Genomic DNA, 27,771 nt, shown 5'->3' with positions numbered 1-27,771 from the left:
GAATTCATTTTCGTTGCAGTTTTTGTTGGGGGTAATTTTGGGGGGAAAACGTGGGATCATTTTCAGTTCATTTTCGTCAGCTAAAATTATGATGAATAGGGAAAAGGTTTTTGTCGACAAAATGAACACTGGTTTTCACTTATTATTTCTTTTACATGGGGGCTCTGGCCATTGGGTGGATGATAGGTACTCAGTTGTCTATTAAACCCCCAATGTCTCCTCTGTCCTCTGCTCGAGCTGATCAACCACAGACTGTGCTCGAATCCATTTTGTTAGCGCTCAACCCAGAAATGCTCAGAACTGAGGACTTCTGGGTTTACACTATGCAGAGGACATCGGGGAACATATGTTCCCTGGTGTCCTCCCGCTTGCCATCCTTGTACTGTTTGTTGTGGTCCCAGGCAAAGCAGGAGAGCCCAGGAACCAAGGAGAGGGCTTCACCCAGCAAATCCTAAAAAAGTGATTGGGGACTTTACAGCCGCCCAGATCAGTTTTACTAAAAAAGTCCTGAGCCTGCCGAGAAAGGTAGAAACAAGTTCTCAGGTGTAGTTTTGACCCTTTCAATGCCTAAACATACGAGACACACCCAAAGAGTTGAACTGGTTATAATGATTCACTAGTTAAGTTAATTTTGAGTGAATATCACATTCACTGCTTCATAAACATGTCCTCTGGACTAAGCGGACACGTTATACATTGGAAAACGTCTATGACTCTTATAGAACAAAAGTAGTGGGGAACACTGGTGTATGATATATGGCATAATACCATGGTGGCCCTTTATGGTAAATGATGATCATCAAAAATTAATACCAAACTTTTTTCTTTAGTTTTGTATTGAATGAGGAAGGTTAGATTCCTAGTTAGTTTTTGTTTTTTTTTTAATTGCCTTTTGTATCGCCACTAGGCCAATCGCTCCTTGATTTCTGTACCGATGACACTGGGCTATTTTATTAGCTGAATTTGCGGTTTCCCCTCTCTGAACAGCATTCTCCAAGTCTTACTGTTGAGAAACCAGTAGCAAGCCAGATAGCCCACCACAAACACTTGGGGGAAACTCTACAGAAACTAGAGATGCACCGAAATTTCAGCAGCCAAAACATATCGGCGGAAAATGGCGTTTTCTGCATTTTGCCGATAGAGAAGGATATGCCACTAATGCTGCGTTTCAATGCATTTAAATGGGAAGGTGTGCTTTTTTTAACGAACAAAAAATACAGCAAGCAAGATTTTTAACACCACAACAGAAGCGCCACAGACCAGTGTGAAGACATACATAGAATTTAAAGGCTACATGTTTCTTGAGCTTTTCTTGCACTAAAGATTCTGATAAAGGACAACAATAAATTCATATTCATTTAAATTATTAATATTAAAAAGTCGAATATAATAAAATTATATATAAAAAATATATTTTTTATTAAAACGGTCGGTTTTGGCCAAATGCATCCTGAATTTTCGATTTCGGCTCCAAAATTTTAATTCGGTGCACAGGTATAACAGAAGCATATGGAGAATGTAATCAAGAGAGATGAGATCAGCATGTGGGAGTGGCCAGCGCAGGCACATCTGCAGTACTGGACTACTGGCCGCCGCTACATAGAAACAGGCAAGGGAACAGAATGGTACAATTAGGAGATTAAAAAAAAAAAAAAAAAAAATTAACAACTTTTAAAGCCCTTCACTTTCTAAAATGTCTAAAATGAACAAGGATCACTGGGGAGTAGATTAGGTTATTACATTGGTAGGTGGAGCATACCACATCACTGAAAAGTATTTAAAATGGGTATTTTCTTAAAAAAAAAAAAACATGGCAATTGTGCACAACACACTGTGCTTTTTCAAACTAAAATGTTGTCCAGCTAGAGTTTAGATTTACTAACAAAAAATGAACTGCCAATTTTTGGGTCATAACACAAGAAACTCGGTTGGACTTGGAAGGATTTATGGTGGAAGAGAACCATGTAAAGAAACAGAAAAGGAGAAAAACAACGACCCAGTGGATAGTTGACATCAATGAAATGACAGGAAGCTTTGATGTAAAGAAGAACATTACCCTGGCAAAAGGCAAGGCCACATGGAAAGCGAAGGTGGAAGTAAGGTTCCAAGTTTTAAGTTCACCAAGGACAAGTGGTCATGGTAATATTATTGGTAATGCAATTTTAATAATGATAGCTTAGAGGAGAGTTTTAGTCTGTAAAAAAATAAATAAATAAAAGTCAGCAGCTACAAATACTGTAGCTGCTGACTTTTAATATAAGGGCACTTACCTGTCCAGGGATCATGCAATGTTGACCAACAATTGCCCCCCCCCCCCCCCCCGCGGCGATACGTCAAATGGCATCGGGTGCAGGACCAAGCATTGTAAGGGAAACCGGCAGTGAAGACTTCAGGCTTCACAGACGGTTTTCTACTGCGCATGTGCGTGTCCCACTGCGCTTTCTGAATGGTCTTGCCATCTTTTGGGACCTGTGTCCCGGAAGGCAGCGAGGGGGGAAGGAGGAGGGGCTGGAAATGCTTTGATATTGCTGCGGCAATCTTACCTGGAAGTGGGAGCGGGTACCTGCTCCCCCCAAAAAGTGCCAAATGTGGCAGTGAAAGGGGGGGGGGGGGGAGGAAGCAAACAAGCAGAGATTCCCCTTTTGGGTGGAGCTCCCCTTTAAGTACCTCCATCTGTCTTCATATTAGCTTGTTTTACTGTTCTCCTTATAGCAAAATTCATAATGGGCAAGGGATAGTAGTCAGCACTGTGAGCCAATTAAGCACCACAGCATGTAGAGTGCTATCAATCTAGCACTGGAGGGGGAAAACGCTACTTTATGACATACAGTATTCCTTTAATGCCAATCCACCTTTACTAGATATGCAAGACATGTCATCTATGTGACATAGAAATGCAGTCTCCTCCTCTCTGAGCCCCTGAAGGAAGATAATAATGAAAGTAAGGGCTTTCTTGGAAATGGATCAGAGGAAAAAAAAAATTATATATACATACATACATACATACATATATATATATACACACACACACACACACACACACACACACACACACACATACATACATACATACATACATACATACATATATATATATATATATATATATATATATATATATATATAAAATTAAATCAGACTTGGCCAGAGCTGGGTTTGAACCCAGGGAATCATAGCCTTTTGATGTCAAAATATGCTGCTGGATAATGGATAGGAAGGGCCATAGGTATTCCAGGATAGGAGTGTATCAGTACTTCAATGCCAGAAGACAGTTCAAATGAAAAACACTGACCTGAGAATGAGTGGTGCTATGGTCCACATGAGATTCCCCGCAGCCAATGTAAGAACAGCCATTCTGCCAAAAGAAAGAGTGATATGTCTACAGCATCCAGCACAGGGAAATGTATAGCCATCTGTAACAATTGTTCCTGACAGTTCTTACCTCTAAACAAGCCCAAAGGTTTGGTCCTCTGACTTTGCAGTCCAGGCAGCTGCCCTGTACACAACATCAAGAGAAGACAATTAGAGGAGAATCATTGCCATTTCTAAATCTTTCACCCCCCAGCTGGAATAACATGTTGCGCTTGGGGGCCTAACATAACCCGGCTTTCACCCGCACAACTGCAACCCTGCACGTTCCGCCATCTCCGCTCTGGAGATAAAAATGCTAAGATTAAAAATTGATGCAGAGCTGAATTATACTTCAGTGCAGAAGTAAAGGCAGGAAATTGCCTGCATAGCTGGAAATTGGCACGTGTGGAAGCTCAGAGCTCCTGACAGCTGCGGTTTAGAGAAATGTTATGAGAAAAATGCTGCAGTTATAGCATGCTTGTTTACACTGATACATGGTGCGACACCGTGTCAAACTCCAGGCAAGACTAAAGAGGACCTGTCACAAAGCCAGATGACCAATTCAGAATCCTTTTTCAAGAAGCCGTAATTCTCACACCCACAGCCCTAATTATTAGTTCTGTCCTTGCACTAGTATGTAGGGAGTACCAAAATCAACTTCCATCACTTCATATGCTTTACAAACATTACAGTCTCAGGTTTAGAGGACTACAGACAGGAAACATGACAGTAAAAGTTGATTTTTTTATTGCTATGGGCTATGATGTACTGTGTGTGCGCTACACAGTAAAAAAAAAAAAAAATTAACTAATGCAACACTTGGATGATTACCAAGTGATTTAGAGCTACTTTAGGAACTGTTATAAGTGCCAGAAGCTCTCTATACACTTTCCAACTTTCTGGAGAACCTCAACTGCAACTGGACACTGCACCAGTTGGGTCCCTTTGGCTGTGTTGCCGAAGCAGTCATCATAGCCCCCTCATAGAAAATATCATAGCCCAAAGCAAAAAAAATTAATTTTACTACCTGTAATGTCTGTCTGTTGTCTATATTCATCTCCTGTCTCCTGCTGAACAGCATGGTTAAAGCTGATTTCCAGAAATTCAATCACTTTAAAAACTGCAGGCGTACCATGAGTTAAGCCTATTGATTATTATTATTATTATTATTATTATTATTATTATTATACAGGATTTATATAGCGCCAACAGTTTGTGCAGCGCTTTACAATGTGAGGGAAGACAATACAGGTACAATGCAATTCAATACAGGAGGAATTATGAGGTGTTGGCTGCCTGGGAGGCTGATCTCTAATATTCACATCTGACAGGTTTATTGTGCTAATTGCTGCCCACTGCTGTCTCTTTTCCATCAAGAGCAGAGTGTCTGGAACTGCTATGTCTGCCCCTCCCCTGCTGCCCATTCATAGAAGCCTTTGTATTTTGTCAACTCATTCACAAAATACAAAAACTTCTGTGAATGGGCAGCAGAGGGAAGAAGCAGGCATAGCGGCTCTGTGCGCTTCTCTCCTCACAGCCGGATGCACTTTTTGCAAAGTTGCTGAATTTCTGGAACGGTTAACCATGCTAGCTAAAAACCAAAAGGACCGGTCAGAATGGTGCCAAGTGCTTCCTTGGGGTATTCAACAATGATTTTTTTTTTTAATTCGTGGTAATACTCCTTTAAGGGTGGAGGTTATGGGAGTGAGATCTGATGAATGTTTATATGAACTATGGAAGAGTTACAATTACTGCCTTATGTCTTGCAGCAACATTAGCAGACTACCCTGTAAAGTAGTTAGGTTTGATAGGCTCAACAGTGACTAATGCCTCGTACACACGCAACGATTATCGGCCGACCGATCGGCCGACTTTTGTCCAAGTTGTGTTTTGTTGGAATGTGCCTAGACTGCACACAAATTTTCTCGGCCAACAAAAATCTACTTCAGAAGTGATGTCATGTGCTGGTTTACTTTCCGTGTGTTTTTTCTTCTCTGAGCATGCCCAGTCTTGCTCATCAGATTTTTGTCTGTCGAAATCTGTACTGACTGACGGAAAATCGGCCGTTGTGTTGACGGCCAACAAAAATTTTATAGCCTGCACACCAGATTTTTTTCGGCCGAAAAGTCGGAGTCGGTTGTCGGAAGCATCATACTAACAAGCCGAAAATCGGCCGATCGGACGTTGGCCGAAAATTCCCGGCCAATAATCGATCCGTGTGTACGAGGCTTAAGACTAGGTTCACATATATGCAAGTTGGATGCATTTTTACACTGCATCTAAATCGCATTACATGTTGAGTGTGACCTGCTTTCAAATGGAACCAGTTCACACATGTCTGGGGCAGCTGCGGAGCGAGTCTGAAAAAGGGTCCTGTGCGTTTTTGGGTCCGGTTAAGGTGCGAATTCAGGGAAAAAGTTGCACCTGAACCACTAACCACAGAGTAGATTTAAGCTTTTGAGGAAATATTTGCCTAAAGCTGATCTCCACCTTTTGGTCTTTAACTAGTTCTTTTAGACTAAGCTGGCCCAAACAAACTATTTTTTACACTAACAGGTATGCCTACTGGGCACAATGTATAAACTATATGTAGCCTCAGCTACATACAGTATACAACGCTGTGTTCTAGCAGCACAATAGGAACCTTCCTTCTCACTCCCAGAACAAAATGAAAGTGTTTGCAAATCCTTAAACATACTCAGTGAAGTAAATGGCCTCATGTGATAAACAGAGAAGAAACAAATCCTCCTACATCAATTGTACCCATTTAATTGCAGCCATCTTTTCCTTAACATTCATTTACACAGAATCTCTCAGCTCTAAGGCTCCGTTCACATGTGAGCGTATGGATCACCAGGCTGAGAGGCACAGAATCGGACCATAAAGTCATTCAGCTATACCAGTAGTCATCGCGACAAGGCTCTGAAGAAGAGGAAAACCTCGAAACGTGTTAGCCGATGTGTCTACGAGCATTGTGAATTTACATACATGGACTTAAGCAGACGATGTTATGTCTAATCTATGATGCAAGAACTGGTTTGTGAGCACATTCACCTCAGTTTTATACCATTTAATAAACATGTTTTGAGGAGAACGCGCTAGGCCCACGCGCCTTTTTTGTTTCCGATAATTACAGTAATCGGAGCAATCCTGTGTAAGCAGCTTTTAACTTTTTTTTTTTTTTTAATAAATACAAGAAATTTCTTGAATGGATGAGGCGGAGAGGAGGGACCCTGACATCACAATCTCCACCTCATCCAAGGTACTACTGACTTGCTTTGGCATAGTAACAGATAAACAATAAGGACACCCACTGTACTAGGACTCAAAATGCTCTATACCCTAAAAATGGAATCAAGTACCTCATCAACCCACCACCATCACAGTATTAGCATTCATTATATAGATGCACTTTTACAGATGTTTAGTGAAAGTTTTTATACACACATTGTGCAATTTAAAAAAAAAAAAAAAAAAACATACAAAACCATTACTGCAGGTTCTAATGTACATTTACAGATGTTCAATGGATTCATCCATTTTATGCAATATATGAGGGCCAAAAGTAATGCAAAAGTAGGCTTTTTTTTAAGTGTATGTAAACCCTCACCTTATAAAATAACCCATTTGGTCTAAAATCTAAATGAAAAGGTAAAACATTTTTTTTTTTTTTTTTTAAATCTATACATAAAACTCTATAAATACCTTTTTTTCTCCCTGTTTTAGTGTGACGTGATCACATAATCTCTAAGCTCCTTATGCAGCTGAGAACAGATCTGCAGGAGGAGAAACACCAGCACACTGATCTTCCCAGTGAATGTCTGTACGGGGGGGGGGGGGAGGTTAGGACAAGTCTGATCATTGAAACAGAACAGGCTGAGTTCCCAGCATTGCCAGAGAACCGACCACACTGTGCTCTCACGCCTAGTTGGGTCAGTTTGTAACAGGAAAGCAGAGGGACTGGCAGGAACACCAGGGATTTCACACGAAGGAAGCAATACAGAGAGAACAGGAGACTTTCTCATACAAGTAGATGCTACGGCAGGCACATATCTGGAATATGAAATGTTGGGTTTACATACTCTGTAGCTTACATAAATCATTCAAATTCCACATGTTGGTAAAGTAACTCTTCCTCTTTAGTAACTTTTCTTCTTATTTTTTATTGCAGGTAAATAATAGATTCCAACCAGAAGCAACATGCTGTCATTGAGTTCTTGATGAAAAAGAGGTGCAGGCTGTCTGACATCCACAGAAGGCTACAGAATGTTTACAAAGATGACACCATTGACACGAGCAATGTCTTCTCATTGGAAACTCAGTCAATGGTCATCTCTGTAAACATTCTGTAGCCTTCTGTGGATGTCAGACAGCCTGCAAGAACTCAATGACAGCACATTGCTTCTGCTTGTAATCCATTATTTACCTGCAATGAAAAAGAAGAGGAGTTACTATAGATCACATGTATCAAACACAAGGCCGGCAGGCCGAATACAGCCCGCCAGACCATTTCATTTGGCCCTCTTGAAGCTGCAGCACCCCCCTTGTCTCCACCCCCACCTTGTCAGAGCGGTCAGCAGCAGAGAGGACAGAACTCCTCTGCCAAATCCTACAGCAACCCCTTGTCTCTGCCTCCCCTGGTGTCAGCATTCAGCAGACTCCGGTAGAGGACTCCAGACCACCTCTGGTCCTCCTCCAGACCCTGCACTTTCTGCTTCCCAGCTCCGCCCCAAGCTTTCCAGCAGCAGCACAAGGTAAGGGAGGTGCACTGTGATGTAAAGGAGGGTGGGGGACTCTTGACTTCTGATGGTGGGGGGGGGGGGGGGTGCTCTGGACATCTACCTATAGTTACTATGAGAATATTAAGTTGAAAAGGAGGGTCACACACTGCTGGTATCATAATTTATTACTAAAACCAGTAATGATCGAATACAGAGACAATTACTTAATATGATAAAGAGTGGATACATTTATATAATCTTACAGATACAACCGGCCCTTTGAGGACAATCAATGTTGAAGCGGCCAGTGATAAAATTGAGTTTGAGTTACTCTACCAACATGTAAAATTTGAACGACCTTTGTAAGATAAAAAAAACAAAGTTCTGCCCACTTCTGAATTACGTTCAGTACAGTATTATCGCTGTGAGAGCATACTATGTACTGTATGCAGTGACATTATACAATACACTGAACCTGTACTGCAAAAGGTGCTCTTTAATTCGGAAATGAATAAAATCCAGCAGCTATACAACTGACATGCCCCCCAAAAATTTAAGCTGCTGCCTGCATGTAAATCCTGGTGCAACTCTTGGCTGTGTTTTACAAATGTCTGACAGCAAAGAGCCCCTGCTGCAACCTCTCACCTGGTGACTTGCTACAGAGTTACAATGTACAGTCTGTTCACTGGGGGGGGGGGGGGGAGAGATAGTGAGCAAATACTTCTGCCTGCATGCAACCAAGGCAAAGTCTATTGATTGGAGCTCAAGCTTTGCTTATTAATGATAAAATTAAGGACCTTGGGTACAGCCTAAATCTACTTTTGACATGTCAGGAATTAATGTAGGGTACTTAACCAGCTCCCACACTGCAATGCCGGCACTTTTGCCAAATATTTACCAAGCAAAGTAGCAAAAAGAACTGTATGTGCTATTGGTTTAATACAAAAGATAACGCACAAGCACATTAACCACCTAAGGACTGCCCCACGAACATTTACTACAGCAGGGCTGCCCTTAAAGCGGAGTTCCGGGCACAAAAACGATATTTTTTTTTTGTGCCCGTCCGCTAGTTCAGCCTAACCTGAAAAGGAATTGGATAGTTAGATTTTTTTTTTTTTTAAACTCACCTTGTAATTGACGATCGTAAATACTCACCTATGACAGCTTCCTCCTCCAGCGCCGAGGCTCTTCCCGTCACTTCCTGCCTCGCAATGATTCCTGGGAGCTAAACGTCATAGCTCCCAGGAATCAATGCGCCGCACCGGCCCCGCTCGTCATTTCCGGGCGACGCCGCATTCCCCTGCTAAACAGCTTCTGGGCATGCCCAGAAGCTGTTTAGGAATGCGGCGCCGCACCGGAAGTGACGAGAGGGGCCGGTGCAGCGCATTCTGGGACACGAAGACGCGGAAGAAGACAGAGAAGAGGACCGCGCCGGCTTCAGCTGCCCACAACCGAGATGGAAACGCTGTGGAAGAAAACTTCTAAGTAAGTATTTCTTCTAAAAGGTAAGTGCGAACCGGGACAGATCAGAGGCTAGCCATTGTGGAATGTGCTAGCCCTGACTGTCCCGGGGGTATGTTCAAAAAAAAAACGTTTCTCTGCCCGGAACTCCGCTTTAAGTGCAAAATCACGTAACTGTACTTCATTTTTTAGAAAGGCTCTAGGGGGTGGCCCCCCGCGATCATTCAGGAGAATAACAGAAAGGCGGTCTGCATATGTAAACAAGGCAGACTGCCGTTCTGTCAGACAGGAAGAGAGAGATCTTGTGTTCCTACTAATCAGGAACACCGATCTCTCTCCTCCTGTAGTCAGTCTATCCCCCACACAGTTAAAAAGCACTCCCTGGGAGCACACTTAACCCTACGATTGCCCCCTAGTGTTAACTCCTTCCCTGCCAATGTCATTTATACAGTAACAATACGTATTTTTGGCACTGAGCACTGTATTGGTGTCAATGATCCTGCAAAAAAAAAAAAAAAAAATCGCCGATCACCGCCATTACTAATTAAAAAAAAAAAAGAAAAAAAAGTCCATAAATCTATCCCATAGTTTGTAAGCGCTATAACTTTTGCGCAAACCAATATACGCTTTTTTGGGGTTTTTTGATTTACATTTTTTATTGGATATGTTTTATAGCAGAAAGTAATAAAATGGGATTTTTGACTTACCATAAAATCTATTTCTCTGATGTTCATTGACGGATAAAGCTTCTGATCACCATAACCATTGGGTTATACTGCCCCCTACAGGAGTACGACACTAGGCAGAAAAAAAAGTCTGACTATGCCCATGGGCAGTCCCAGGGGGTATACTCCCTCTCCCTGATATGAGTACTCAGTTTAGTTACAAGGAGTGTCAGAAGAATTACAACTCCACAGAGGGGTGGGTGCTGTGTCCATCACTGAACATCAGAGAAATGGATTTTACGGTAAGTCAAAAATCCAATTTTCTCTTTTGCTCATTGACCAACACAGCTCCTGATATTCTTAACCATTGTGACGTCCCAGAAGCAGTGTTAAACATGAGGGGTTGGAACAGCAAAAAAATTCCCAAGGCTAAACAGCAGCCAACCAGCCAACAGGAGCTCAACCAAAACAACTGGTGCCCACCTGAAAACAATACACCCTCAAAGAGGATCAGGTCCTCTCAACAGCAGCCTGTGCAAAACCTCGCAGCCAAAAGAAGCATCCACAGATGCCAACACATCCACTTTATAAAACTTTGTGAAAGTGTGCACCGACGACCAGGTGGCTGCCTTGCAAACCTGCGTCACTGACGCCTGATAACGGAAGACCCAGGAGGCACTAAACGCCCGAACCGGGAAAGGAGGAACCTGACCCTTGATGGAATAAGCCTGAATCACTGTCTAATCCATTGGGAAATGGTCGCAGAGGAAGTGGACAACCCTTTACGAGACCCATCCGTGAGCACAAATAGTGTGTCTGACTTCCTGAAATATTCTGTAGCTGACAGGTACACCTTAATTGCCCGAACCACATCCAAGGCATGCAAGGCAATTTCCTTCAGGGCTAGGACACAGGGAAGGCAACGATGTCTTCATCCAAATGGAAATCAGAGACAACCTTTGGAAGGGACAACAGGCAGGGGCAAAAAACCACCTTATCTCTGTGAATCACCAGGTAAGGTAAACATAAGCAGGGGAATCTCCCGAAGATTCTCAAAGGGAGAATTCTGGAGGGCCTAAAGCCCCAAATTGAGGTCCCAAGCCGGCAATGGAGACCGCACTGGAGGAACCAAATGTCGGACACCCTGAAGAAAGGTACGCACCAGGGAGTGTGTGGCCAAAGTTCTTTGGAAGAAGACCGCCAAAGCCGACACCTGGCCCTTGATGGTACTCAAGCCCAATTTCTGTTCAACTTCCCGTTGAAGGAAAATCAAGATTTGAGCCAACTGGAAGGAGCAAGGATGAACCCCAAGAGACTCACACCATGCAATGTACGTCTTACACGTACGACGGTAGATCTTCCTAGCTTTCACTAGTGTAGGAATCACTGACTCAGATAAACCTCTATCCTTCAGCACCTGGTGTTTAACAGCAAAGCCGTCAAAGCTAGCAACTGTAAAGCAGCATGGAAGATCGGTCCTTGGGACAGCAGATGCCCCCCGAGAGGAAACTTCCAAGGAACGTCGACTACCAAACGGATCAGACTGGCATACCAAGCCCGGTGAGGCCAGTCTGGAGCAACTAAAATGACCGGAATCCCTTCTGCCGCGATCCTGCCTAGAAAAGTTGGCAGAAGTATGAGAGGAGGGAAGGCGTAAATCAGACGATAGTAGCCCCACGGGGCCACCAGCACATCTGTGGCGTCCGCCAGAGGCTCCCTTGACTGAGCCACAAACCTCTGCACCTTTCTGTTGAGCCAAGACGCCAACAGATCCACCGTGGAAATGCCCCACCGGAGACACAACTGATGAAACCCCTCCGGATGAAGGGACCACTCCACTTGGTCCAACGCCTGCCATCTGAGGTAATCCACCTGCCAGTTTTCCACCCTGGGAATGTGTACGGCGTAGAGGGCAGGAACGAACTGTTCTGCCTACCTTTAAATGCTGGCTACCTCCAGAGCCACCAGGACACTTCTTGTGCCCCCTTGGTGATTGACATAAGCCACGGCCGTGGCATTGTCTGATTGAATGCGTACTGGACAACCCAGAAGACGATCCGTCCAGTGGTCCAGATACAGTCTGATTGCTCGGAGTTCCAAGACATTGATCGGTAGTCTGGACTCTTTCAGTGTCCAGATCCCCTGAGCAAAATGCTTGCCAAGGACACCTCCCCAGCCAGACAGCCTGGCATCTGTGTCTACCACTGTCCAATACAAGGGAAGGAAGGATTTGCTCAGCCGAAGCGCCGGAGAACTAAGCCACCATATCAGGGACTCCCTCGTTCCCCGAGTCAGCCGGATCCGATTGTCCAGAGACTGTGGAGTCTTGTCCCATAAAGGCCAGAATCTCCCTTTGCAGGGACCTCGTATTGAACTGTGCAAACGGAACAGCCTAAAAAGGTAGACACCATCAGACCCAGCACCTGCACGCAAGTCCAGGGGGATTAACATCTGCTGGACAGCAGAAGACAAATTGCAGCCTGCAATTTCTGGAGTTTGTCCAGAGAAAGGAGCACTCTGGCTAAGGCCAAGTCCAGAGTCAGGTCCAGATAGTCAAGATTTGTGTACAGAACCAGAGCAGGCTTCTAAAAATTCAGGATCCAGCCGAACTACCGCTGAGTTGGGAATTGTGATCTCCAGGTTTTCCACCAGAGCAGTAGGAGACTCTGCTCACAGAAGGAGATCGTCCAAGTAGCCCAGCACCATGATCCCCCCGTTGTCGTAACAAAGCTAGCACCGGGGCTAACACTTTTGTGAAGACCTGAGGAGCGGAGGCGAGACCAAAGGGTAATGCCACAAACTGATAATGCTCCTCTCCCAAAGCGCTGGTGACTAGCAAATATTGGAATGTAAAGGTAGGCATCCTTGATGTTGATAGAGGTAAGGAAATCCCCGACACAGGGATGCCACCACCGTGCGAAAAGACTCCACTCTTAACTTCTGCACATGCGCAAAGCAGTTATGTGCCTTGAGGTTCAGGACTGGACGCACTTTGCCTTCCTTCCTGGGAACTGTAAACAGGTTTGAATAAAAAACCTGAAAACGTTCTGAAGTCGGAACTGGGTCAATCACTCCTTGAAGCAACAGGTCTTGTACCGCCCCAAACAGACCCTGTAAGCGGTCCGGGGACAGGCGCAAGTTCTAAGGAAAGAACCTTACAGGGGGACAAGAGCGAAACTCAATCTTGCAGCCGGACCAAATTACTTCATGAAACCACTTGTCTTGTACCAGGGAAGTCCACGGGTCCAGGATCCAGTGAAGACGCCCCCCCCCCACCCCCGATACGGGTGAGGGCACACCTTCATGCTGAAGGAACCTTGTCCGCGGGTCTGGAGAAGCCCGCTCTCGGTTTGCCAGACCAGGTTTGTTTGGGTCCTCCAGAGGAAGCTCTAAAAGGACTGCGAGCCTTTGTCAGTCAACCCTGAGGGACAAAAAAACTTATTTTGAGCCGAGAAGAGGGCCCACATCTATGACGAGGTTCCTTGTTCTTAGTAGCCTGCAGAAGAAAGATAAATCCCCCCCCCCCCCCCTCCCCGTGAGACCTTTTATGAGGTCATAAAGGGTAGCTCCAAACAGGCGATCTCCTTGAAAGGGAAGATCAGTCAAGGCCCTTTTTTTTTTTTTTAGAAGTCTGGTTCGCAGACCAGCATTTGAGTCAAAAGACATGCCAAAGGGGAGCCGCATCCAAAGAGACATCAAAGATAAACTGCAGCTCCTGGACCAGCTAGTCCACCAACTCAACAAAGGCAGAGGGGCGTAAAAGCTTAGCCCACTTGGTCAGAGTTTGCAACACCAGGGCAATAGTGAAAACCGGCCTCAGTGCTGAACCAGCCAGAGTGTACATATTGCGGGCCACAGCCTCCACATTCCTGTCAACCGGATCCTTAAGGGCCAGGGACTCTTCTACCGGATTTACGGTTGCCTTGTTCAATCTGGAAACCAGAGGGTCCACCACCGGTGGAACCAGGGACTCCTCATAGGGGTAACGCCTAGTAAAGTGCTTAGAGACACCCAAGGGGACACTTTGGTCGTCCCCACTCTTTAGAAAGGAAACATCTATGCCGCTCTGGATGGCTTGGGACTGCCAAAGAGAACCTTCCCCCTCGTCGCAGCTGCGTCCCCCATCTTCAAGGTCTCACGCACAGATACAATCAGTGCTTCCACCAGCGCCTTTTCGTGTGGGCTGCAGACATGGAGCAATCATTCTCACTATCAGAGGATTCCGGGCACGTGGTTGCAGACCCAGCAGGGTGACCCACATCCGAGAATGGCTGAATAAGATTCAGGATCTGATGAGACAGATGAGGCAGGGGGCGCTTTTTGCTAGCCCGTCACCCGCAAGCCACCTCCACCCGGGACACAAGGGACTCCAGGACCACCGTCAGTGCATCGATGGATGGTTGGGACCCTGAAGGCCCTGCAGCCTCAGAACGGGGATCGGGTGGGGAAATGTGCGCCAAAGACTCCATGAGTCAACAGGGGGGCCCCAAAAAAGTAAAACACTGCAAGGGACAACCCCCACTGTGCTGGCAGTACCACCCGGTCGCCAGCCACAAGCACCAAGTGATCCTCAGCAGAGAGGGAGAGAACCTCACCAGACTCACCACCCCGCAGGAACAGGCACCTGCAGCCCCCAGGATAATCTCCACTCCACGTGCGGCAATCAGGAAGTGAAAGGAGTCAGCACCAGGGTAGGAGGAGGGGCTTTCACTGCCAAAATCGCCACCTACCGTGCTCCACTGTCATGGCTGCCCCTATTTTCAATGGCAAACCACCGCAAAATGGCCACTGGACTACACAAACATGGCCGCCATGCATTGAAACACACAGGCTAGAAACCACGAGGCTTACAGGGACCCAGGAGGGAACCCAGGCCTCAAGGACAGACCCAGGCAGGACGGGGGGCCCTGACAGGAGCCCCCACCAGGTACAACCCCCCCGCATAGTCGATCGCCTGGTCACCTGTGGCACACCCCCCCCCCCCCCCGGCCCCCATTGCCAGCATAGCGCCCTGCCACCACCCCAGGAGGTGGACCAGACCACCCAAACTGCCCCAACATATGTGGAGGGGGGTAGGATGGGGGGACAGATGAAAAAGGGGGGGTGCCTGACGGGAAGGCGGGGAACCTGGGGGTCCAACCGTCTCAACTAAGGGGCCCAAGTCCACCCCAAAGCCCTCCAGGGGGAGAGGGGGGGCAGCTACTCACCATACCAGGAACCAGGTGAAGACTGCTCCAGACAGAACACCCCTCTATCGAAATGGGGGGCTGTAGGCCAGGAGAAACGCTGCGATTTGGGCCGAGACCCGGTCGTATGCGACCTCACAAGGCATTTAACTTGCAGGCCAGCTCTTGTCCAGTGGGGCTATGTCGCGGACGACCTAGTGCTGAGCTGAGATCTGCATGCGCTCATTGGCTGGTCAGACTGGGGTGACCACTGGATCTAGATTATCCAGTCTGTCGCCCTGTTTTTTAAAAATTTGCCAGGACCAAAGATCACAGCAAGAAACTAGGTCCTTACTCCTGACTAGGCAGAAAAAAAACTGGGTGCCTATAGCAGATAGAGGGAGTATACCCCCTGGGACTGCCCATGGGCCTAGCCAGACTTTCTCTGCCTACTGCCCTACTCCTGTAGGGATCAGTATAACCTAACGGTTATGGAGATCAGAAGCTGTGTCTGTCAATGACCGAAAGGGAAATCGTTTTTTTTTTTTTTTCCAAAATTGTTGGTCTTTTTTGGTTTATAGCGCAAAAAATAAAAACTGCAAAAGAAAGCTCTATTTGTGGGGGGAAAAAAAAGGACAGCAATTTTATTTGGGTACAACGCCGCACGACTGCACAATTGTCAGATAAAGCAACGCAGTGCCTTATCGCAAAAAATGGCCCGGTCATTAAGGGGGTAAAACCTTCTGGAGCTGAAGTGGTTAAGCAACCATGCACACAAAAAAAGAAAATCCCCAATCATCCCATGGACATATACTTTTGAACATTCTCTTATGTCACCAGAATGCACTTACGTGTGACTTATGAATTAGTTCTTCTTTGGTCACCTCACCCACAGATTCTAAATGGGGGCAGTCACATGCCAGCGAGGTCATTTTAGAGTCCACAGCCTCTCAATCTGCAATATAAAAGAGACAATTATTAAAAATTAGGCAAAAGACATGAGAGTCCTTATCATAATCTAGTAAAACTGTCTGTGAAGGTTCCACACCGTCATCCTGTTCTTGAGCATCAACATGGAAAAAAAATCAGTTTGTACATGGATAGGAAACTGGCTAAAAGACCAAATTCAGAGAGTAGTGGTTAATGATTCTTACTCTTAATGGTCTAAGGCAGTGGTTCTTAACCTGGGTTCGGTGGGTCAGTCTCGAGGGTTCGGCACACCCTCCGCTAGTACCAGTTCGCTGTCAGGGACTAATTCTCCAGTTTCGGGCATGTCCTTCCGCTCCCGCTCCGTCATCATGGAAATACATAACATCCAGTGGCGTAGCGTGGGGGGAGCAGGTGGGGCCGGCCGCACCGGGCGCAACATCTGGGGGGGGGCGCATCCGCTCCGCAGTGTCATGTCACTCACTCTGTCATGATAGGCTGGCAGCCGCCGCCCGCTGAGTCTGCTCGTACTCGCAGCTCTCTCTGCCCCTGGCTCACTCTCACTGCTGGCTGTGCAGCTCGGCTCCCGGCCGAATCCGATCCAGCAGGAGCCGCCGTCGCCCACTGTGTAGTGGTGGGGGGGGGGGGGGGTTGGAGACAGGCCAGGCGTGCGGTGCGGAGAGGGACTGTCTGGGGGAGGGACTAACCCGTGCAGTGGCCGCCCAGCGCAGCGCGGGAGAGAACCACCAGGCCAGGCAGCCGCAGAAGCAGAAGAAGCCGGCAGGTGAGAGGCCAGAGAGCCAGTGGTGACAGTGGTGCTGCAGCCTGCAGGAGGAAAACCTAGCCTGTGATCGGGAGTCGGGACACAGGTGAAAAAAAAGGTAGGACTGGAGTCTAGTGACTGACTGTACTAGTCTAGTGACTGACTGTGTGAGAACACTGAGAAGACTATGTAAAGGGGATCTATTTTATGGGGAACCTGGCCTGCTGTAAGGGGGGAGATCTAAATGGGGGACGGGACCTCACCTCACCTTGGCCTGCTGTAAGGGGGGATCTATATGGGGGACCTGGGATCTATATGGGGGACCTCACCCTGGCCTGCTGTAAGGGGGGATCTATATGGGGGACCTGGGATCTATATGGGGGACCTCAACCTGGCTTGCTATAAGGGGGGATCTATATGGGGGACCAGGTCCCCCATATAGATCCCCCCTTACAGCAGGCCAGGGTGAGGTGAGGTCCCGTCCCCCATATAGATCTCCCCCCTTACAGCAGGCCAGGGTGAGGTGACATGAGACATGATAATGACATGAGAGTGGCACTTGCCAAGATAAAGCCGTGCATTTCTGAACTGGTCTCTGAAAGACAACAGGAGAAGTCACACTAATTTGCAGTAAATATTCATTATTATGTTTTTGTTTTTGTGTGAAAATCATGTTTTAATGGTTTTGTTCATTTTGTGCACCTATGTATAAATATATACCTATGTTTTGAATTTGAAAAAAATCATATTTTATTTTTCCAATTAAGAAGGGTTCGGTGAATGCGCATATGAAACTGGTGGGGTTCAGTACCTCCAACAAGGTTAAGAACCACTGGTCTAAGGTTATCAGTGGTGTACCCCAAGGTTCAGTGTTGGGACCCTTACTTTTTAATATATTTATAAATGATATAGGGCCTGGGATTAGAAGTTTAATTTCAGTCCTTGCAGATGACACCAAGCTATGCAGTGGAATAACTTCCTGACAGGATGTCTCCAACTTAAAAGCCAACCTCAATGCACTGTTTAATTGGGCAACTATGTGGCAAATTGAGGTTTAATGTTGATAAATGTAAAGTTATGCACTTGGGGGCTAAGAATATGCATGCATTATACATACTAGGGAGAGTACAACAGGGGGAATCAATGGTGGAGACGGGTCTGGGTGTTCTGGTAGATCAAAGGCTTATTAACAGCATGCAATGGTAATAGCTGTGGTTTCCAAAGCAAGCAAAATCCTTTCTTGTATTAGGAAAGGCATGGACTCCAGAGAGCGAGAGTGATATCATGTTGCCCCTGTACAAATCATTAGTAAGACCTCATCTGTAATATGCAGTTCAGTTTTAGGCACCAGTTCTCAAAAAGAATATCTGGAGAAAGTGCAGAGAAGGGAAACCAAACTGATAAGAGGCATGGAGGAGCTCAGCTATGAGAAAAGATTAGAGGCAATGAACTCTTTACATCTGGAGGGAAAGAAATTTATTCTCCAAATACAGAAGAGCTTCTTCTCAGTAAGATTTGTGAAAATGCAGAATAGACTCCCTCAAGAGCTGGATACTAACATTTATAGGTAAAGTTGATCCACAGAATAAGGGATTGCCTCTGGGATCAGGAAGAAAGTTTTCCCTGCTGTAGCATATTGGATCATGCTTTGCTGGTTTTTTTTTCTTCTTCCTCTGGATCAACTGTGGATATAGGATTGTACATTTTTTATTTTTATTTCCTTTTTATTGGTTGAACTAAATGAACGTGTGTCTTTTTTCAACCAGATTAACTATGTAACAGATGCCTTGACACATTCCATGGTAATGGTATCAAGGTGTTGGTCCTACTCCTGTAAATATAAATGCTGGAGTATTTCCTGATACTCCCGAGAACTGAAGAAGTGGTTTAGATAAGCTATGAAACATCTTCAAAATTAAAGAACAAGTCCAGTTGAATGTGACTAACTACTACTAACTAGCCGGTTGCCGACCGCCGCACGACTATATACTGCGGCGGTCAGCTCTGGCCAGGCAGAGTGACGTATGGGTACGTCACTCGCCTGTCACTGACTTGAGAGCCAATTGCGGGCGGGCGCACGCCGGCCAAGGCCCGCGCCCGCCGCGCCTCGTTCACTGACAATGATCGCTCCGGTGAAGGGAGAAAAAACGGAGCGGCTTATGTAAACAAGCCGCCCGTCATTCTCCCTGGTGTAAAAATGAAGATCAGACGGTTCTACTATGTAGGACCGTTGATCTTTGTTTTTACACCAATAGCCATGTCCCTATACAGTTAGAATCACGCCCCTAGGACACACTTAACCCCTCCCTCTCCAATACAGTTAACCCCTTCCCTACCAGTGTCATTTTTGCAGTAACAGTGCATATGTATAGCACTGATTACTGCAGTAATGTCACTGGTAACCCCAAAAGTGTCAAAAATGTCAGTCAAGGGTCCGATCTGTCCGCCGCAATGTCGCAGTACCGAAAAAAAAAAAATCGCAGATCGCCGCCATTACGCGTTTAAAAAAAAAACACCAAAAATGACAAAAATCTTTCCCTTTGTTAGTAAACGCGATAACTTTTGCGCAAACCAATCAAAATACGCTTTTTGCGATTTTATTTACTAAACATATGTAGCATAAAACAAATTGGCCGAAAATGTTAAAAAATTTAGATTTTTACATTTTTTTGGGGAATTTCATATAAAAAAATGTGAAAAATATTGTTATTTTTGCAAAATTTACGCTCTTTTTTTGTTTATAGCACATGATCAAAAAATCGCACAGGTGATCAAATACCACCAAAAGAAAGCTCTGTTTGTGGGAAAAAAAGGACGTCAAATTCGTTTAGGTACAGCGTCGCACGACCGCGCAATTGTCCGTTAAAGTCACGCAGTAAAAAAAAAAAATCGCAAAAAAACCCCTGGTCTTTTAGCAGCCAAATCCTCCGGGGCTTAAGTGGCTAGAATCCAGTGCTTTACTCAGGTCCCACCAACTGTTCGCGTTTTGTGGTAACAAACAAAAAGCTAAAAAGCAGATAAAGTGTCAATAACCCAAATCATTCTACACTGTCAATATATGCTATAATACATTGTGTTCATACTCACTTCGCCACTACAGCATTTGTTTTCTGTAAATTGCAAAAAAAAACTAGTTGATCCTTTGGTTTACTGTCCCTTCCTCCTTTTAAGTGCTCCCTTGCAGCCTAAGATTGTGTAGACCAGCTGTTGCCACATCTACTGAGAATGCTCCAGTTTCAGTTCCTTCTAAACTGTTTTCTACTTTTTCTTTTCTGTGCAGTCCACCTGACTATAGACTCACATGTGGGTGCATACAGTGATACAGTGATAAAGTGGATACATTGATAAATGACAGTCTCTTACTTCCCTCCTCCATGTGCTCATATTGCTAAACATTATGGGGCTGGAATATAAGATAAGATGTTGAATGATGGGGGCTTCACCTCCCTGTTTGTCCCAGAACATACACACTATAGAGACAAGCTGGAGGAGAGTGACACAGCCAGTGATTGGCAGAACCTCCTACAGATATCTATCCAGTGTGAACAAAGTGAAAGTGATAGTCAATCAACTTAATGTGGAGTTTCACCCAAAAGGGGAAGCTCCACTTGTTTGCACCCTCCCCCCCCCTTCACTGGCACATTTGCCACTTTTTTGGGGGGAGGGGGGAATGGCTACCTGGTTTTGACAGGTACCAGTTCCCACTTCTGGCTCAGACCGCCGCGGCAACCGGAGACGAAATTTCACCCCCCTCCCTGCTTCCCCCGCAATCTTCTGGGACACATCACAGGTCCCAGAAGATTACTGGACCATTCACAAGGTGCAGCGCGACTCACACATGTGCAGTAGATAACAGGCTGCAAAGCTGCAAGGCTACACTTCCTGTTTCCCCTAGTAGAGATGACGGTGCCTGAACCCGAAGCAGATTGAAGAATCGTCTCGGTTGAGGACATCGCTGGATCCCTGAAGAGGTAAGTGTCCTTATATTACAAGTCAACAACTACAGTATTTTTTTTGGGGGGGAGCCTGGAGCTTCTCTGTGAACTCCACCTAACTTATGTTACTGCAAAAAAATAAACATTTGCTTTAAAACATATATTTGTAATTTTAAAAATGTTGTTGCTATTATTAATTTTGATTCTCTATTCTGAACTTTTTTTTTTTTTACATCATGTGACTGCCACAGTACCAATCAGCGCTGTGTGGACACAGAGTTCTAGTCTCTGAGGCTAAAGAGCACACATCAGAAGAGTACTAGAAACTCCTCCCTGAGATCATGAAAAGACCTGAGAAATGTCATGCGACAGCTGAACAGCATTGATAGAATAAGGTGGTTAAGGATCGTGCACACCTGCTTTGGTCTCTGAAGAGCAATTCACATTCGTTACTGCCTGCTTTAATCCCCTAAATCAGGGATCCTCAAACTACGGCCTTCCAGCTGTTGCAGAACTACACATCCCATGAGGCATTGTAAAACTGACATTCACAGACATGACTAGGCATGATGGGAATTGTAGTTCCTGAACAAGTGGAACGCCATAGTTTGAAGACCCCTGCCCTAGATTGCTTGCAGAGCATTCCCAATTAATTGATGGCATTTTATTTTTACTTTCACTTTGGGCAATAACGAGAAACAGGACAAATAGAGAGGGTGAATCTCCTTAACAGGGATGCAGATAGCAATAAAAAAAAACCCGACAGCGGTTCTAGCTCCTCTCTATCCAAAACTACAACACAAATTTTGTCTTCAGTTACATTCTATGACACTCTTATCTTTTCTGAATATTTGACATGGAAGCTAGTAGTAAAAAAAAAAAAAAAAAAAAATTATATATATATATATATATATATATATATATATATATATATATATATATATATATATATATATATATATATATATATATATATATATATATATATATATATATATATATATATATATATATATATATATATATAACACATTTACAGGTGTATGGTGTTTAGAGGCATATGTGTAACTCATTCCATTGGCTAGAATATTCATTTACTCCAGCCAATAGAATGAACATGTAAATTATGCCAGCAAGCTCCTCTCCAAATGCAGGATTGGGACATTTTTTCTACCCTTGAACACTCTTACAAAATAAAAGAACTCAGCACCATAATGTAGATGAATGAAGGAAAGACAGAGGCATTTTTCTGGCCATGTGTAGGAGGCCCTGGAGACTGAGATCCAAGCAAAGCTGCTTGGTTGGAACTGAAAATTTGCATTCTATACTAAAAAAGATTTAGCTTTTTTAATATGAAATTTTATACTGTTCCTGTACATTGTGAGAAGCCTAAATAATATTCATGCATGCTTGCAAAGTTACCAATAGGCCAGCTGAAAGTGGAACTTTAGTCAGAAAATATGAAGTCCTGCTAGATGACTTCAGGCTGGTCCCTTTTGCAGGTATCACAATGTAAAACATTATAAAATAAGTGTCTATACTGTTTAACCACTTGCCGCCCGCCCATCGTCAAATGACGGCGGAGCGGTGCAGCTCTCCTTTTGGGACGCCGCCATACGACGGAGCACTAGAACAGTCTCTCTCGCACGCCCACAGGGGCCGCAGTGCGGCGATCGTGCCCTGTTGCTAGAACACGGCGCAACCCCCATCTTGGTAAAGAGCCAATGACGTGGCTCTTTACCCATGTGATCGGCTGTGTCCAATTACAGTCGGTCACATGTAAATGAGGAAGTGCCCTTTATTGGCTCTCCTCGCCTCACATTGTCAGAGTGTGTGGCGAGGAGAGCCGATCAGCGGCTCCTCCTCAAAGGGAAGCCTAGGAAAGGTAATCAGGGCACTGATCATCAGTGCCCTGATTACTGTATAGTAAAAAACAGTAAAAATATACTCAAGTATAAGCCGATCCGAATATAAGCCGAGGCACCTAATTTTACCACAAAAAACTGGGAAAACTTATTGACTCGAGTATAAGCCTAGGGTGGGAAATGCAGCAGCTACTGGACCACCACAAGACCCAAAACAGGGGCTGCAGGCATGGTGCAGGGGCTGCGGACATGGTACAGGAGATGCACGGCTGTGGGCATAGTACAGGAGATGGTACAGGCATGGCACAGATGGCACAGGCACGGCACAGATGTGGTACAGGCATGGCACAGATGTGGCACTGATGGTACAGGAGTCTCACTTACCTTTACCTGCAGTTCTGCTGCCCGGCGCCAACACGTCACTGCGCATGTGCCGTCTGCCCGGGAATAGCCGAACGTGTACAGGCTTTCCCAGGCGGCGGCTGCGCATGCACAGTGACCGGGGGAAAAGAGAAGTGAGACCGTGACTCAAGTATAAGCCGAGTGGGGTTTTTTCAGCATGAAAAAACATGCTGGAAAAACTCTGCTTATACTCAAGTAAATACGCTAAGTAAATTCATCTTTCTTCCACACTGTAGTTAGAAGAGGGTGGGAACAGTTTTAAGATTAGTTATTTGTATCCCAGAATTCTAAAGGGTAATACCACTTTAGTGAGGAAAAGAAACCGCAAATGAAAAAAATATAGCGTATATAATTGCTACACAAGTCATGTTGTATTTGAGGGCTGATCCACATCAAAAAAAACACACTCCAGATGCGTTCCGGATTTTTAATGCATTTCCGGATGCATTCCAGGTGCTTTTTTTCCCCCACTGTACTGGGGTCTGGTGAGTTTTTGATACATTCCAGTGTGTTTATGCGTTTTACCATGTTACAGTACAGTCCAGTGCAGGAAAAATGCAGCCTGTTCTACTTTTTTTTCTGGAACTGGAATGCACTGGTGTGAACTATGCCATTGGAAACCATATAACCTACTACGCAAGAGTTTTTGATGCAGAAAAAGAAAAAAAAAAAAAACGCACAGTGGACGGCATGTAGTGTGAACCTGACCTGAATGTTATTAAAATGACCTTTTATTTTCAATCTGCAGCTCTGTAATTTTATATAAAATGCAATGCAATACGGCAACCTGGATGCATTTTGTACATAGGTGGTGTACAGAACTCCCCCAGAATAATGTAATCTCCTGCTTGTGTGATTGGCTCACTGATTTTCCCAGAAGTCTGCACTAAGATACAAGTCAGATTTTAGCATCCCCTGCAACAAAAATGTCATTTTTGGTGAGATATTCCCAACAGGAAATCACATCCAAGGGCGCATGCACACTGCAGCTCAAAAATAAAAGCTGCTTTTACAGGCTTTTGAGATTTTATTTTTCTGCCTAAAAGCCTAAAGAAGCTTGTGCTTTTTTGTGCGTTATTGCGCTTTTTTGAGCATGTGTTTTTTTTTTTTACAAACCTTTCCCCTCAGCTCATTTTTCCATTTTATTTTTTGTGCGTTTTCACACTTTTTAATGTTTTTTTGCACATTTTATGGTGCTTAGGCATCCTTTCTGCTCGAAAGCTCCTCTCAAAAACACGAGTTTTGTGGTGGTTCTGCCTGTAAGCTCCCATACAGATCCACTCTGCACATAGACACAGACAAACTGCTATTTCTTCAGAACAACAAAAGGTAAGAATCTGCAACAAAGTTTGTTAACATCCCTGCAATGTACATAGATCACCGAGAAGGGAAATGTTACAGGTGTATGCCATCTCCTGGATTTGCAAAAACCGCCATAAAAATGCTCAAAGATGCTACGCTCAGGTGTGAATGCAGCCTTGAAAGGAAAAGTTCTGGATGGCCGCACTCCAATGCAAACACCATTATTGACGTGATAAGTCCATACAGCATAAAAGCATAGGAGACACTAACCGCAAACAGCTAACGCGTTTCACACACTTCACTGGTGCTTAATCATAGCTGAGAAGCTCACAGTGTGCCATGAAATCAGTAAGCAATTTCCACACAGGTGAGAAGCCTGTACAACTGTGATAGGCTGGAGTTCCGCTTTAAAGGGACTCTTCGAAAGAAGACTATGGATGCTTACCTGTCCCTTTTCCATATCCAACAATTTTGAGTGTATTGGATGCCCTGATGCAGCGCTTTTATTCTACCCGCTATGTCACTAGTGTGTCCATGAAAGGTAGAAGCACAGTGTGGTACGCAGGCACCTGACACATGAGGAAGTGTCAGATTATGAAGATCCTGAAGGGCAACCTTGCTTTGCAGAAGAGCAAAGATTTGAGGAATGGGCAGCGAGATAAGAAAATAAGAATAGTCGTCTTATGCAGAGTCCTGTTATTATTTTAATCTCCCCCTGCGGCACGCATCTGCAGGCATCTGTAATCGCCGTGTCCTAAGGATGCAGCTGATTGCAGATCGTGGTAAAGAGCCAATCACAGCTGATCACAGTGTAAACAGGATTTGTCGGTTATCGCCATTTCTCTCCTCATGCAGACAGCTGCGCGAGGAGAGGAGAGCAGATAACCGTAAAATCCACACAGGGGACATCTACATCGATAATCAGTGCACTGACTATCAGTGCAGTCCCAACAGTGCCCATCAGTCCTGCCGGACAGTGCCCATCAGTTCTGCCTGTCAGTACCCAGTGATGCCCATCATTGGCGCCTGTCGGTGCCACATATCAGTGCGCATCAGTGAAGGAGAAAAATTATTTAAACATTTAACAGAAACTAATAAAAAAAAAAAATTATTTTTTTTTTCCAATATTCCCATCTTTTTTCGTTTGTTTAGCAAAAAATAAAAAAACAGTGCGATTAAATACCACCAAAAGAAAGCTCTGTCTAAAAAAAATAAAAACAACAATAAAGATGTTGTTTGGTACAGTGTTGCATGACAGCGCAATTATAATTCAAAGTGCAACCGCGCTGAAAACTGAAAATTGGCCTGGGCAGGAAGGGGGTGAAAGCGCCCGGTAGGTAAGTGGTTAACACTTTTGATACATCAGTATCCAAACATCACACACAGCCATGTACTGGTAATCAACAGATCATTTCACTTTCCAGATTCATATATGATAGAGTCTATGGGAGTAGTCCCATCACTCCCTACTAACAAACAATGTCTTCCCATACAAATGCTATACAATGTGTTAGGAAATGGCAGCTTGTTATCAGTTGTATAGACATGAACACTTGGCAGAGGAGGGCAAAGCCATTAGATTGCTGCTTTTACAGAGAAGAGGCAATTATCATAACAGGTTCCCAAACCTGCCTGGATGACTGTTCTGCGTGACACCAGTCAGCCAATGGTCATGTGCAAGAAACATACATTAGATGTGTGATCATTGCCTAATCCGCTGTCTTCATAAGTAGCTTTAAAGTGGCCATAAATGGTCTTATTACCAGAAATAACCCTTACATACACCAACTGAAGTGACTGGCCTCAGGTGATGCACATAAATGAAACAAATCCAGCAACATAAATTGTACCCGTTTATCTGCAGCCTCTCTCTTCTACATTCCAAGTCCTGAATGTACACAGCATTTCTGAGCTTCAGGAGGCGGCAGCAGGGAGCTGAGTGTAATCTGAGATCTGAGCAGAAGGAAAGGACACACCACCCTCTACAGTGTCTCATAGGAAAACATGCCCAGCTGAGGCTGTCAATCACATGCTGTGTGGTGGGGGGGGGGAGCAGGGTCTCCGGAGATTGTCTGGTGACCATGGGTGCTCAACCTGTGGCCCTCCAAGCTGTTGTCTGGTGTCCACATAGACCATGGGGTGCTCAACCTGTGGCCCTCCAAGCTGTTGTATAACTAGGATATGATATCTGAGCAGAAGGAAAGGACGCACCACCCTCTACAGTGTCTCATAGGAAAACATGCCCAGCTGAGGCTGTCAATCACATGCTGTGTGGTGGGGGGGAGAGGGGGAGCAGGGTCTCCGGGGATTGTCTGGTGTCCACATAGACCATGGGTGCTCAACCTGAGCCCTCCAAGCTGTTGTCTGGTGTCCACATAGACCATGGGGTGCTCAACCTGAGCCCTCCAGGCTGTGGTATAACTACAAGTCTCAAGTCATGCTTGTAACTGTCAGTGGCTTGCAGTGCCTCATAGGACTTGTAGTTCCGCAACAGCTGGAGGGCCTCCATACTATAAGACTATTAGAAGTGCCTCATGCTGATAGCAGATGAATGATAGAGGAGACAGAAATCACACTAGGTGCTTTGGATTGAGGCAAGTATAAACTATAGAAAGATATGCTTTCCTCATTTTTCATTTCAAACAAACATGTTAAAGAATAGTTAAAGCCAATACTTCATATTCCCGATATGTAGCTGCAATACCACGTACTTGTATGAAAAATCATCCTGTTCTCTATATTGCTTGCTTTGTATGAAATCCCTGGTATTCTGTGTTGCAATAAAAAAAAAAAAAAAGTATTTATAATGTTTTTTTATATCTATACACAAATGTGTTGCTGTTAATTTCTATGTTAAATTGAATGGGTTTACATATACTTTAAATTAAAATAAAAATTGCAATTTTGTGATCTCCCTGTGAGGCAGAACCTCAAACCTCCAGCTATGCCTTGTTGGCCAGAAGCCAAAACCTACCTGTCATTTTACAGGTCAAAAACCAAAAAGAATTTAGCGGCACATTTCTCATTAGTAAGACCTCATCTGGAATACGCAGTTCAGTTTTGGGCACCAGTTCTCAAAAAGGATATCAGGGAACTGGAGAAAGTGCAGAGAAGAGCAACCAAACTGATAAGAGGCATGGAGGAGCTCAGTAGAGAAACGGAATGTATTTTCTTTTGAGAAGAGGAGATTAAGGGGGGATATGATCAACATTTA

The 27,771-nt window shown here is 44.8% G+C and overlaps 1 protein-coding gene across 1 annotated transcript in view; it reads right to left on the bottom strand.

Annotated features, from left to right (window-relative positions):
* The window catches only part of USP33 (ubiquitin specific peptidase 33), a 138,641-nt gene that overhangs the window by 86,153 nt on the left and 24,717 nt on the right, over nt 1-27,771 (bottom strand). Inside the window, exons 2-4 of the mRNA XM_082265321.1 lie at nt 16,215-16,318; nt 3,443-3,496; nt 3,293-3,355 (exon numbers count right to left, since the gene is read on the bottom strand). Coding sequence (XP_082121447.1) covers nt 3,293-3,355; nt 3,443-3,496; nt 16,215-16,295 — 198 coding nt within the window. The 5' untranslated portion in view covers nt 16,296-16,318. The remainder of the gene's footprint in view (nt 1-3,292; nt 3,356-3,442; nt 3,497-16,214; nt 16,319-27,771) is intronic.

This window comes from Pelophylax lessonae, assembly GCF_965119305.1.
Source record: "Pelophylax lessonae genome assembly, chromosome: 8".
Lineage (NCBI taxonomy): Eukaryota > Metazoa > Chordata > Amphibia > Anura > Ranidae > Pelophylax > Pelophylax lessonae.
Note: the sequence above shows the minus strand (reverse complement) of the source record. Positions and strands in the feature narration are given on the sequence as shown.